Genomic DNA, 14378 nt, shown 5'->3' with positions numbered 1-14378 from the left:
ATATTGGCCGATACCATCGACACGTAGAAATCTGCGCCGGAACAGGTTATCTTCCGCGAGCTGTTGTCTACACCCATGCTTATGAATACAAATTGAAGCCGGTGCATCAATATATTCGTAAACAAAGTGATCTATGTAGGCGTGTATACATTTGTGAATGGGAATGGGATTGTCGCCCTTGGAATCCGCATTGGTTCCAGTGGGTGATTGCGGAACCGGGCCTGGCAGGTTTCTTACGACGGGAAAGTGACTGTTCGAGTTATGGCAGGCTGAATTGGAGACTGATCTGTTTGACACATTGGTAGTGGTGAGTATTAGACGGAAAGTATACTAATGGTCCTCATACAACTTCATGGCAGAAGTGAAACTGTACGTGCCCCGCCCACAGATTGTTGATGGCCCGTCAGACAAGCACCTGACCTGTCTGACCCGGGGCCCTCCGGCCCGAGTGACGTCACTTCGGTTCGTGAAAACTTAGGACAAACACGGAGCCATGGTGAACTTTGCATTCACATCTCAATCTTCTTATTAAATGTCGTTGTTTGAACATTTTTTTTAAAGTTTGAAAGTTTAAATCTAAGACTTTCATTTAAGATTTGCTAACTCTGTTGATGTGCCCGACCGGGCTGGCGGTCTAGCAAGCCAGAATGTTTGGTACAGGTAGTCACATTAGTTTACAGATCTAGACCTTTCTATATTTTAATGCAAATTAACGTTACATGCTGTCTAACACAATAACATTAACACTCTTGTTCTGTGCTTGCCACCTACTTGTACACTAGTAAACAGACTAGGCTTAGTCTATCTTCTACATGATGAAGTCTTGACTCCTACACTAAACTAGTTTTCTTTGGGAACTGGTAATTCTAAACCCACAAGTCTGCAGTACACCAATATAGGGTTACACTACCTGTGCAGACAGGGAGCACCTGTTAAAAGCATTGTGTTTTTGGATTTTTTTCTTATCCTTTTATGATTAAGTACACCGTATATAAAAATAAATTCAATGACATTAAGTTTTCTCTACTTCAGACAATTATCTGTTATAGTTACTACAGTGGTCCTTCAGCACAGACAACGTCAACAAAGCTTTTCAGAAATATCTGTCTCTGCTATCAAGACGAAACAATGTTGACGTAATGTATCTCTTTTATTTTGAAATGATCAAATATATATTGCCAAAAGTTGCTGATTCAGGATCCATCCCAATTATTTTTGAGAAAATTTAGTTGAAAAAATACTCATATTTACAACAATGTCTGGTCTGATACATTTAATTCAACACTAACTATGACAGAGAAATAATTCATTCACAGAAAATGTCATCGTATAAAAATGCAGTAACACTGTATACATGTATATATATGAATTGTCAGATTTGACCACTAAAATTACCACACAGAGCTGACACAACGAACCACAATGTTGCAAGCACGAGAAAATGTCAGCCAGGATCAATTCAAATTGACGTAATGTTAAGAATGTACTATGCATTGATTTAAACCAAGTTTTTATGTGAAATCCAACACAGACATATTTACTGGATTCACTTTCTTAAGTCTTGATCAAGTAAACAAGTAAACCAGATCAACTTCTTTAATTCAGTATTAATATTCATTGTTATTGTTTTTCTTTTTTTTTGTATTGAGAAAATAATAACAACAATTTTACATTTACTGAGTAACGATATTTGACAATAATTATTGAAATAGAGACAAGATTCCATAATGATTTGTCACAGAGCTGCTAAAGACTAAACAGAATCCTTAGAAAAAGTGTAAGGGCTGAAAGGATGAGAAGTCGTCCACTGATAGACCGAAAGGTTGTAATAGTAGACGTAAATCTCGTTAATAAATAAATAAATAAATAAGATAAGGGAAGAGAAACTATCGAACTACTGAAGACTGAAATATTAAGAAACACGTTTAAATGCATTCCCCTAATTTATGTTGATGTATGCATATATAACCCTGTTTTATAAAGTAACAAAGTTACTTTAGTTTAATTCTACATGGAAAGTAACTGTAACCCTTGATTATATAATTATACAAGTAAATCAGCAACTGTTTACTGATGGAGTTCATGTGAGGAACTGTACTTCTTGTTTACATATGTTGTTGGTGAGTAAGATATAGCACACACATTACATACTACGTGAGATTAATGACATGTTTGGAAGCTGTGGCCTGATGTCTGGATTAGGTGACCACGATAAAGTAACCTTTGTGTTCCTTTACTGACCCTGGGCATAATGGTTGTCCAGGGGATGAGGGTGAGCCTGTCGGTATGACATCATCACATACTAATCCAGGGCTGATGTCTGGGGGCACCTTGTCAGTCTAGAACAGTCCGTCAGCTGTAACACATCTCCTCAGCTTCTCTATATCCAAACATGGATTCTTCTACTGTTAGTAAATCATCAAATTCTCAGTAAGTACCATCTGTTAAAACTTAACACTTAAAAACACTTGCATGTTTCTAACTGTTAAAAAGTAAGTGGTTATGATGAGTAGAATTTAAAAAAGGGAGTGATGGGGTTAAAGCTATTGAAATAATTGTTTATTAAAATTCAAGACATACTTATATTTAAGTGATATGTATGTAATGTCGAAAATCATATACACATGACTGACTTTCATTGTAAATATGATTTAAGTTGCTTTCAGGTGTTGTGATTTGGAAGAATTAAGACTAAGAATTTTGGGAGCTGTTGGTGTTTGGTTCAGTTCTCTCTTTCCTCTATATATGTAGTATAGCCACCCCTGTGGTGACAGGAAGTCAGAACTCGGGATGAAGTGACCTTAAAAAATCAGGAAAGTACCAGTAGCTATTTCTTGTGTGATATTTTTAAAATTGGAATTCAGAAAATATTATGGTTGTGGTCACTTTCTAGCGATGAACAAAGGAAAATTTCAAGTGTTAGTGGCTGATTCATCCTTCTTTGTTGGTGCCTAGAATTAAATTTCTAAATACAGATGACAAAATTAAAGTTAAGTGTTCAAGTCATACCTACAACTCATATCTACCTACTAGTGAAGACTTTTCCATTTCTTTAACAGATTAGTACTGGAAATTCTGACCTTGTCAATGAAGTGAGAAAAATTTAGATGGATAAAATCTGAATCCAAAAGCCTGTCAGACTTCTAAAAACATACACTCTATAGTTTGTAATTTCCAAGGGTTTTATAGAGGATAAAAAAAATAGTGAAAATTAAAAACTTTGTGAATAAGATTAAAATAGGAAACTATAGGCATTTTCATGACTTCTGAGAAATATGCGCCAATGGTGCTTTAAGGTTTCACTAACACTGTCAAAAAAGGGAAAAAACTGTTACAGTAATGTTTAAACACAATTCTATATTCTGTTATATTCTTGTGAATATATCTAGGGCATCCATGCCAGGTACTCCATGAGGACACTAAACACACAATGACAATCTGTATGTAGTTATGTAGTAATATATGTTTAGAGTTAAGATATAATCTCGTACTAAATTCTCTTGGAATGTCAAAGCCATTATTTTACACGACATGTCACCTACCATTATCATCGCAGTATCTTTATCATTATATACATACTTGTGCTTGCCAACCCTGGGTTTAGTAGGAGGGCTGTTGTCATATCTTATTGATTATCAATAGGTATTATAGGATTATTTTGGGAAATTAATGCAGAAGAAATGTTACCTTAAAATGTACTGTTTTATATAAAGTATTCAAAAGGAGATTTTCTTATGTACATGGAGGTGGTGAAAAAACATCCTATTGTACATGTATGTGTACATACCACAATGCATACCAGAGCATTGGGGAAAATGCATATACTGTATTACATATATCACAGTCAGCCTATCAGAATTTGTAATCAACAAATAGCTATGTTATATATGTACAGTGTCTGTATTGTAATATCTTGTATAACCATTTGAGCACATAATGATTAGAACACATACACAACAATACACCACACAGCTAATTCTAATGATTTTTTTCCCTTCGTTGTTTTACAGTGAACCACTAAGCTTGTCATTACAACAAATAATATCTCTACAACATTTAACTTCCTATTTACGGGATACTTGGAAAAATCACCAGCAATATTTAGAATTGGATCGTTATTGAGGGGTATGAATTTATGATCAGTTTCATTTCTGATATTTTTATTTCTACTGATTTACGTTAGGAAAACTGAGACAGTCCCCCTACGTTAGGAAAACTGAGACAGTCCCCCTACGTTAGGAAAACTGAGACAGTCCCCCATTCATGGTCTTATCCACAAAGAAACAAGTTAAAACATGATAAAATGATCACAGTTTAAAAACAATATGATGATAACTGTACACATAGTACTTATCCTTGTGTAAAACATCGTGTAGTCTAACCACAGACTTAAGTATTGATATATCTGAGTCTGTGATTGTATAACAAAATAGATTATTGTGATAGTAATAGTATTACTGTGATATAGATGATGAGAAAGATAGTGCGTCAGAAAGACGTGCCCAAAACTCTCTAGGAGTACTTATCATCGACAATGTAGTTATACGATATACATGTATCCACTGGTCATTTCACTAGTCATCAGATGTCCAGTGTTTTGTTAGTGTGCTGGTCACTGGTCATCAGATGTCCAGTGTTTTGTTAGTATACTGGTCACTGGTCATCAGATGTCCAGTGTTTTGTCAGTATACTGGTCACTGGTCATCAGATGTCCAGTGTTTTGTCAGTAAACTGTTCATCAGATGTCCAGTGTTTTGTCAGTATACTGGTCACTAGTCATCAGATGTCCAGTGTTTTGTCAGTATACTGGTCACTGGTCATCAGATGTCCAGTGTTTTGTCAGTATACTGGTCACTGGTCATCAGATGTCCAGTGTTTTGTCAGTATACTGGTCATCAGATGTCCAGTGTTTTGTTAGTATACTGGTCACCAGATGTCCAGTGTTTTGTCAGTATACTGGTCACTGGTCATCAGATGTCCAGTGTTTTGTCAGTATACTGGTCACTGGTCATCAGATGTCCAGTGTTTTTTTGTTGGTATACTGGTCATCAGATGTCCAGTGTTTTGTCAGTATACTGGTCACTAGTCATCAGATGTCCAGTGTTTTGTATAGTAAATGTCCAGTGTTTTGTTAGTATCAGATGTCCAGTGTTTTGTCAGTATACTGGTCACTGGTCATCAGATGTCCAGTGTTTTGTCAGTATACTGGTCACTGGTCATCAGATGTCCAGTGTTTTGTCAGTATACTGGTCACTAGTCATCAGATGTCCAGTGTTTTGTCAGTATACTGGTCATCAGATGTCCAGTGTTTTGTCAGTATACTGGTCACTGGTCATCAGATGTCCAGTGTTTTGTCAGTATACTGGTCATCAGATGTCCAGTGTTTTGTCAGTATACTGGTCATCAGATGTTCAGTGTTTTGTTGGTATACTGGTCACCAGATGTCCAGTGTTTTGTCAGTATACTGGTCACTGGTCATCAGATGTCCAGTGTTTTGTCAGTATACTGGTCACTAGTCATCAGATGTCCAGTGTTTTGTCAGTATACTGGTCACTGGTCATCAGATGTTCAGTGTTTTGTTAGTATACTGGTCACCAGATGTCCAGTGTTTTGTCAGTATACTGGTCACTGGTCATCAGATGTCCAGTGTTTTGTCAGTATACTGGTCACTGGTCATCAGATGTCCAGTGTTTTGTCAGTATACTGGTCACTAGTCATCAGATGTCCAGTGTTTTGTTAGTATACTGGTCACTGGCCATCAGATGTCCAGTGTTTTGTTAGTATACTGGTCACCAGATGTCCAGTGTTTTGTCAGTATACTGGTCACTGGTCATCAGATGTCCAGTGTTTTGTCAGTATACTGGTCATCAGATGTCCAGTGTTTTGTCAGTATACAGACCATTCCCAGAATAGATATCTAGAATATTGGTATAAAGATGAAAACAATGATTTGACTAAATCTCAAATTTCAATTGTGTTCTTCAAAAAATTACATGCTGCAAATTAAGTAATAGTCCCTTTTAACAATCTCATTTCAGAAAAGAATCCCAGGACAAGACCAAGGACAGAAAGGCTTCAACAAGCAGTGAGAGTACCGACTCACATGGTGCGTCAAACAAGTCAAAATCCACAAAATCAAGTGTTGAGCCAAAGACAAATGGTAACCATACTGCTCCAAAACGAGATCTGACAGCACCGACAAAAAGTAGCTCTGCTAAGGCAAAACCTGTAGCACCTCCAAAGAAGCCTCTACTGACTCCGTTAAAGAAAGAGAAATCAGAACCTGTAAAAAAGACAGAGAAACCATCAAAAAACGGCTCAAATAAAAAGAAAACCGGTTCATCGGAATCTTTACAGGAAGCTGAGTCCAAGCCAGACAAGGGAAAGACAACTCCATCTAAAGACAAACCAGTAGAAGTATCAGTTTGTAACAAAACTGAACAGTCTACATCAGCATCTCTTTCTTCTCCACCACCAGCGGTCACACCTCCGAGAGATACTGTCGACCAATCAAAAGAGTCTTCTCAACTCTCCTCTGCCATTCAAGCCAATACCAACAACAGAGAAACTGCCGACCAATCAAAAGAGTCTTCTCAACTCACCTCTGCCATTTCAGACGATACCAACAGCAAAGAAACTGTTCACCAATTAGAAGAGTGCTCTCAACACTCCTCTGTGGTTCTAGCCAATCCCAAAGACAGTATGGCTGCCTGTGACCCTCACACCATCGCTGGCATCAATCCAGAGACAACAGATAGGATGCGTCTCAGTAAAGGCAAGGTTAAGTATATCAATCTTACCTACAAAAAGAAAGAGGCCAGGATTTATGATCACAAGTGTGATGTCAAAGTGCATGTTGGCAAGGAAACTTTCCGTGCTCATCGGGATGTGCTTTCTGAGTCGAGTGATTATTTTGCAGCCATGTTCTCACATGACATGAAGGAAAAAGAACAAGATGTTATAGAACTGAAGGAAATCAGTCCGAAGGGGATTACGGTAATTCTTGAATACTTTTACCATGGTTACATAACCGTGGATAACACTAACATTGAGGATATTATAGAAGCTGCCCGCTTCTTCCATGTGGAGTGGATATTGGAGGTGAGTTGTGATTTTCTGGTTCATTCCATGAGCATTGAAAACTATTCTGCTGTCCTGGTTATTACTGATAAATACTCCCTTGGTGATCTGCAGTTTGAAATCCTGACATTTTTCAGCCAGAATTTAGAAGAGCTTTCCAAAGAAGATGACTTTCACAAAACTTTGAGTTATGAACTTCTTCTACAGTTTCTTATGGAGGATATCTACATTGAGTTTTCTGAGTATTTCCTGGTTCAGGTTCTGTTGAAGTGGTTGGCTGTAGATCCAGCTGGACGTAGGGACCAGTTTGAATCTCTTCTGAGGCAGATCCGTTTCTATCTGGTGGAGACTGAGGAGTTGGAGTCAATGCCTGAGGAAGTGACAAATGTTTCTGAGTTGAAGGAGGAGATTGAGTCAGCCATTAATCATAACCTTAATATCATGGGACAGTGTCTCAAGTCTGGAGAAAAGTACCTCCCCAGGGGTTGTAGACGTGTTGCCACCATTTTCTCCTTCTCGGAGGAGGGCTATTTTATTATCTACCGAGATCCAAATAAGGCTGGTATTACGATGGAGCAGCTTGGACCATGTGGACTGGACAGCACAGACTACCAGGCAATGTCACAAGCCAAGATTGGCAACTTCCTGTACGCTGCTGGAGGCTATGATCAAAACTTTTCAAGCACGGCTCGCATGTTTCGTTTTGATCCTCGATTTCGTGATTGGACAGAAGTAGCTCCAATGAATGAACCTCGTGTCTCCTTCTGCCTGTGCAGCTCTGATCAACAGTTGTTTGCAGTCGGAGGTATCCATCGAATTCACATTGATGATGACAATGAACCAGAGACCATCCTTGACTCGGTAGAAATATACAATCCCCAAGACAACCAGTGGACCAATACGACCCCATTGCCCATCAAAGTATTTGATATGTCTGCAGCTTATTATGATGGCTCACTGTACGTATGTGGGGGCATCAGTGCTGATCCTCACCTTCCTTGTCCTGTACCACGAACCTATAGCCTCAAGTTAGGCAGTAATCAGTGGGTTCAGTGTACAGACATGATCACTTCTCGTCAAGGTCACAGTCTCACTCCATACAAAGACAAACTCTACGCCATTGGAGGCTACTGCATGCCCGACAATAATTTCAGGGAGTGTGTTGAGAATGAGGTATACGATATAAAAAACGACCAATGGACACAGTTTTCCCCTGTACCAATAGAGTTTGGACACTTGTATCGTCATAATGGCATCCTCAATGGAGTGATCTTTTTAATCGGAGGAAGTACCCCGGAGGCATCCCTGTTTATGTATGACATAGAGGCTGATAAATGGGAGGAAGTGGAGGAAGTAGGAGCCAACGTACAGAAACTAGCTATACTGGACGTAGCTTACCCGTTAGTCTAACTAATGTCATGGCAACCAATGAAAATCCTGGAAGACCATCTTCAAAACTTGGAAATCTTCATGGGAATGTCAGGACAATGCTCTTAAATAAACAATGACATTCTTTATTAGCTTTAGCCTTCTCCATAAAAAATATTTTTATATAGAGTAAATATTGGAAAAATGACAGCAAATATATATGCCAGATATAATTGCCATATGCATACATACTGAATAATAATATATTCAACGTCGTTCCAGACATTTTGTAACAAAATGTAACAAGACTGATGCAGACCAAGTTATGGTTAACATAATCCATGTATAGCAACAACAGTACAATAGAATGACTGTGTATCTAGTGATTTGTGTTATTTTGATACAGACATGAGACAAAAGGGCCTGGTTAAAATTCCCATCTCTAATGTCTGTATAGTAATAAGGATATGTTGGTTAATATAAATGGATGTTAGAGGTTAGGTACTGGGGAGCTGATTGGTTCTGTGAGGGCCTTTGTGGGCCTGTGTGTGGGTCTGTGTGGGCCTGTGTGTGGGCCATGACTGTATCTGTGGTAATGAATCTTGACATAAGACATTGAGGATCAGGATCAAGTCTTTGTAAGAGGGAAATGCTCTGATCTCGATAGGTACTGGAGGTTGAGGTCTGTCTTGGGTCCTTGTGAGAGGATATGATTATTTTATGACCTGTATCCATGGTAACATGTCTGTCATCTATGAATACTAGAGGTTGGGGTCTGTCTTGGGTCCTTCCAAGAGGGCAGGGTTATTATCAGAACCTGTATTCATGGTAACAAATTAGACATCTTTGGATACAAGAGGATGGAGATGTGTGTTAGATTCCTGTGAGAGGGTAAATTTCATGTATGTTGTTTGTGGTTACAAATCTGATTATTGAACTTACCACTTCTTTGTTGTCTTATTGTGCATGAAAAATATATTTGAATGTGACAGAGGTGGTTGGATCTAATGCCTTCTAATTTGCCTTGTAGAGTTTTGCCTTGTTCATCAGATGTTATGAGATAGTTTTTAATATATACCAGAATTTGCAAGGCTGTTCCTGCCAATCACAAGTGTTCTTTCAAGAACAAAGGAGTCTTAACATTGTGATATTAATTATTGTGATCTAACATTTTCATTTATACACAGCAGCTTACATGTTACAATGCTTGTAACCTTAGTGTCCATTCACAATGGTGTTGATTTTGATGTCCATGGAAATGTTTTGAGCATCCATATACAGTCTCTGAAGTCCACTCACAGGATTGTAGAAAAGTGGCCTTAATAGGCAGGTGGCATGATATAGAGGTTCAATTGCTGTGATATGTATCATGTTGGCACGTGAAGCAAGTGACCTTATAGACAAAATGTTTGTTACATAGATCAAAAGGTGGTCTTTGTATACAGGAGTTTATTTTATAGAGCTCATGATGGCCTCTATAGACAGGTATAACTATAAAGAGCTCAAGATGACTTCTATATACAAGTGTTGACCCCTTTATAAGTTGGCCTCTATAGAGAGGTATTGGTTATATAGAGCTCAAGATGACTTCTATACACAGGTGTTGGATATATAGAGCTCTAGCTGGCCTCTATATACAGGTGTTAGTTATATAGAGCTCTAATTTGACCTCCATAGACAGGTATTTATTACATAGAGCTCATGTTGGCCTCAATAGACAGGTGTTGGCTATACAGAGCTCAAGTTGTCCTCTTTAGACAGGTATTTATTATACATAGCTCAAGTTGGCCTCTATAGACAGGTATTGGTGATATAGAGCTCAAGATGGCATCTATAAACAGGTATTGGTTATACAGAGCACAATTTGTCCTCTATAGTGAATAGTTATATAAAGATGACCTTTAGGGAGATTTGGCGTTATAATGTATAAACCAATATTTACAGAAATGTTTAAAATAATGTCATTTATATGTTGTTTATTTTCCAAAAACTGAAAATAAAGTTCTGCACCAGTTTAATTATCAGCATTTGCAATACCTTTTGTTTGTTCCGATGATAAACTAGTCCAAATATTTGACCTCTAGAATGCCATTCTTGTTCAGTTATGGTAGTACTAACACAGAAGTTTGATGTATCACCACATGCTGTAGTTGTTAGTTTTGCTCAATTTCCATTAGATAATTTCATGATTTGTGAAATATTTTTGAAGCGTTTTAAAACTTGTGAGACGACAGACATATATTTGAGATTGTTATTTTATGATGTGTATGATTGCTTACAACTATAATTATGTACAAATGATTTGCTTGCTTTAGAAAATGTAACTTTGAATCTCGTTTGCCTTTTACTTTACAGATGTGATCTATTTTATTAATGATGATCTGTGTTTACCCATATCATGCTAATGCTTTTAGTTAGTATAATTTTAGTATCACATTTTAGTTGATTGTAGATAACTGATTTACATTCCAGTAGACATTATCAGTTCTGTGTTTATGTCGGAGTTGTTGACTGTTGTGAAGGGATCAATATCAACACAACATATAGTAAAACAAGTTTATAACTTTACATTGTTAACAAGGTACTGCACGGAATTTTAAAAATAAAGTGCAGGAAATTAAAGTGGAGAGGGATGCCCTGACATGCAGCGGGGGACCTTGACCTCTGAGCACTTTGAAGAAAGAACCTTGACATTTGTAATCAGTCTCTAAAAGAGAAGGGAATGAAGTGTGAGGGGAATGAAAGGGAGGGATCTTGACTACCTAAGGAATCGGAGGATGGTCTTGACCTTTGACTGCTTTTGAGAAATGAAGGCCCTTTAAACTGACCTTAACCTTTGACTCTCAGGGAACCAATAGAGAACCTTGACCTTTAGAAAGGAAGGAAGTTTCTTAGAGCTGAAGAGGGGACCAAAATCTTCAAGGAATTTGAAAACGGGCCATGACCTGGAGAACTGTATGGGAGAGCTGTTGGTTATCAAGCTGATTTACTGTATGTTCTGATGTGACGTGTTGGTTGTGAACAGGATCATTCCTTTTGGTTGTCTATCTGTGAAGCTTTGTTGTAAATTAACAGAGTGTTGCTCTCCCTGTCAACTCCATCTTGCCATTGGTGCTTACCTATATCTATGTTATAATTTCACTCTGGTATGGTGGTGTTTTATTTCTCCATTTGTTTTCTATTTATCATTTAGATGTTTAATTAATTTACATTGATTTATGCTGTGTATTTGAAACCATAGTCAAATTTTGTATTTATGTTGCTTTACTTGTGAATTTTATTTTACATGTACCCTGGTATCACCTAAATAGACTGTTCAGCTTTACTTGTGAATTTTATTTTACATATATCACCTAAATAGACTGTTCAGCTATTCAATGTGCCTTTGTTATAAATATAGAATGTGACATGTGTTAGCTCTATTGTACCACAGCCATACACATGAATATCTGGGAAAAGTTAAGTCATAATTAGTCCATCTTATATCATAGGAAACAAATATATCCCCATTTGAATCAGGTATTCTTATAGGCTGAAAATGGTGTCATTGTTTGTTACACTGGTTCTGATTGGCTACTAATAATTATTTTCACAAAAGAAAAAATGTGTCAAAGAAAGGGGAATAACTTTTGTTGTATACAAGCTACAAGTAGATTACCGTAATTAATTTAATAAATTATAAATTATAGACTCACTGTATAAAAATCTGGACTGCTCTGATTTTTGTAAGATTTTTTATTCCAAAATTGGTTTTTGTGATTTTATGTTGGAAATATTTGGAGGAAATTATTACATGCTTTTCAATGTCATCTTAAAGTTAATAAGAATTAACCAAATTTATTGCATTACAGGCCTTTTTCTGAAAGCTCAGTAGTTGAAAGTCAATTTACTGAGTTCTTGGCTGCTAAATTCTCTTCTAAATAAAAACCCATATAAAAATGACCCTCTCTAGGATAACACTTTGTTTGATTATTTATGGTGTTTGTTTATTTTCTTCAGTATATATATTATATATTGATACAATGTCCAGTAGATGACTAGATTATAGCTTCTGAGATCAAATTTAAATAAAAATATGTTGATCACATAGCTATCCTGTAGTGTAATGATACCCAATACATTTATCAATGTTGTAACTATAGTAACTACAACCTGAACAAAGGAAAATCTATTTTTAAAAATAAACGAATAATTATGTGATAAATGAAATTTTACGTTTGTTTCCATTTCTTTTCACACATGAAAAAAATGAACAATTTTTTGAACTTTTGTCAACATCTTTTGTGAATGGGAACTCACGTAAAAGCCTCTATGTAAAAGATATGTGCACACCAAGCACATTTATATTAATTTATTTTAAACACAATATTTCAGCTTGTTTATTGGAATAACATTCATTTCATCATGTGACAAACACCAATATCATTAATAGGCTACATTGCACAGTGTATCGTGTTTGTTATTGACAATTTGATATAACTGACACCATCACAGGACATACATAGGTTTCAAAACGGCGAGTCCAAATTATCTGACATTTAATCAACTTTTATATATCGTTCTGGAGTATGTGATTAACTATAGGCAGAAATGTAAAAGTCGATACAAAGTCGGAATAATTTAGACCATGTTACCACAAACCACCAGTGTACAAGTGCAATTGATGAGAAACACATAAATTAACCATGGGATTAACGTTGGAGGCTCTGTCCTGCAATGGACGTCACATGTTCTCATATACTTTATTTTTTTTATAGCTTAATTTGCTTACAAAAATAAAATGATTGATGCTTCTATTGTTTGTTGGACTTAGTCATTATAAGATGAACCAGTTATTGTTTAAAACCTCTATCAACACTAATTAGATGACCTGACCCTGTGAGAAACCAAACATTGTTGTAATTTGAACTTTGACCTTGGGGGAAGAGGCATGTGGCATCTTGTTTAATTGTTTCCAAGGGGGCTGTGTAATTCTAACTGCACTTGTGTTTTTAGCTCACTTGCCCTGTAGGGCCATGTGAGCTATTGGTATATCGCAGTACCTGGCCATCAGTTTTTTCTGCAAATTGCTTCTAGTCATGAACAACTTAGCCAATTTTGCCCAAATTTGGTTTACAGTATTCTTGGGTGAAGAGTAATCAGTTCTGTATAAACTACATCCGGGCCCCCTTGGGTTGGAGGAATACTGCCCAACTGGGGAAATTTAAGTTCTTAAAAATCCTTTGTCTGTTTAAGGATATTGTCCATGTTTGGTCTTAATCAAATTTCATGCTTGACCCCAAGGCTTGAACCTAAAACAGAAATTATTTTTGAAGTCATTTGTCATTATCCATTACCAAAAGGTTAATAATTCTGTAATTAAGGGGCTGAAGGCCCTGAATTTGGACAGAGCACATGGTCCTAGTTTTAATGCAAGCACAGCTATACCCATGACACAATATTTTGACCAAAGGCAACAACTCTTTACTGAGAGGTCATAGATCCTGACTTTGCTACACTGCACCTTGCTTTTGTGTGACTGATGTATATATCACCTTCCAATATCCTAGTCTTAATGCAGGCAAAGTCATGCTCCAGACAAAAAAAAATCACAAAGGGCAATAACTGTCATTAAGGGGTTGTGGATCATAACAAGCAACACAAAATTATGCTCAGGAAACGTATATTTAACAAAGGGCAATAATTTTGTAATTCAAGGGTCAAGTGCCATGAATTTGGTACACAGCACATCATCTTATTATGATCAATGTTATCTTTAAGTTTGATGATGCTTGCTCAACTGTGGGTAAAGTTATGCTCTGGACACAAAAGGATGGACAGATTGAAAAGGTTGTGACTATAAATTCCCTGAAAATGTTCTAGGAGCATAAAAATATTTTCAGAAGATGACTGAAAATTTACATTCCAAATTTATCCCATGAAGGATTGTG

General features: G+C 36.8%; 1 protein-coding gene across 1 annotated transcript; it reads left to right on the top strand.

The window, feature by feature from the left end:
- Positions 1 to 352: 352 nt before the first annotated feature.
- LOC132543438 (kelch-like protein 5) lies at positions 353 to 13244 on the top strand. The gene is made up of 2 exons (XM_060206939.1): positions 353 to 462; positions 6039 to 13244. The coding sequence occupies exons 1-2, from the start codon at positions 353 to 355 to the stop codon at positions 8488 to 8490; spliced, it is 2562 nt and encodes an 853-aa protein (XP_060062922.1). The 3' UTR covers positions 8491 to 13244.
- Positions 13245 to 14378: the final 1134 nt, after the last annotated feature.

This window comes from Ylistrum balloti, unplaced genomic scaffold (assembly GCF_031769215.1).
Source record: "Ylistrum balloti isolate Yb309-2 unplaced genomic scaffold, AGI_CSIRO_Ybal_v1 Utg369756, whole genome shotgun sequence".
NCBI lineage: Eukaryota > Metazoa > Mollusca > Bivalvia > Pectinida > Pectinidae > Ylistrum > Ylistrum balloti.
Note: the sequence above shows the minus strand (reverse complement) of the source record. Positions and strands in the feature narration are given on the sequence as shown.

What these genes read in the sequence shown, in the direction of transcription:
- LOC132543438 (XM_060206939.1), top strand. Translation starts at nt 353, where the DNA reads ATGGCAGAAGTGAAACTGTACGTGCCCCGCCCACAGATTGTTGATGGC. An exon ending in GCCCGAGTGACGTCACTTCG is followed by an intron (nt 463 to 6,038) that starts GTTCGTGAAAAC and finishes ATCTCATTTCAG; the next exon opens with AAAAGAATCCCAGGACAAGA.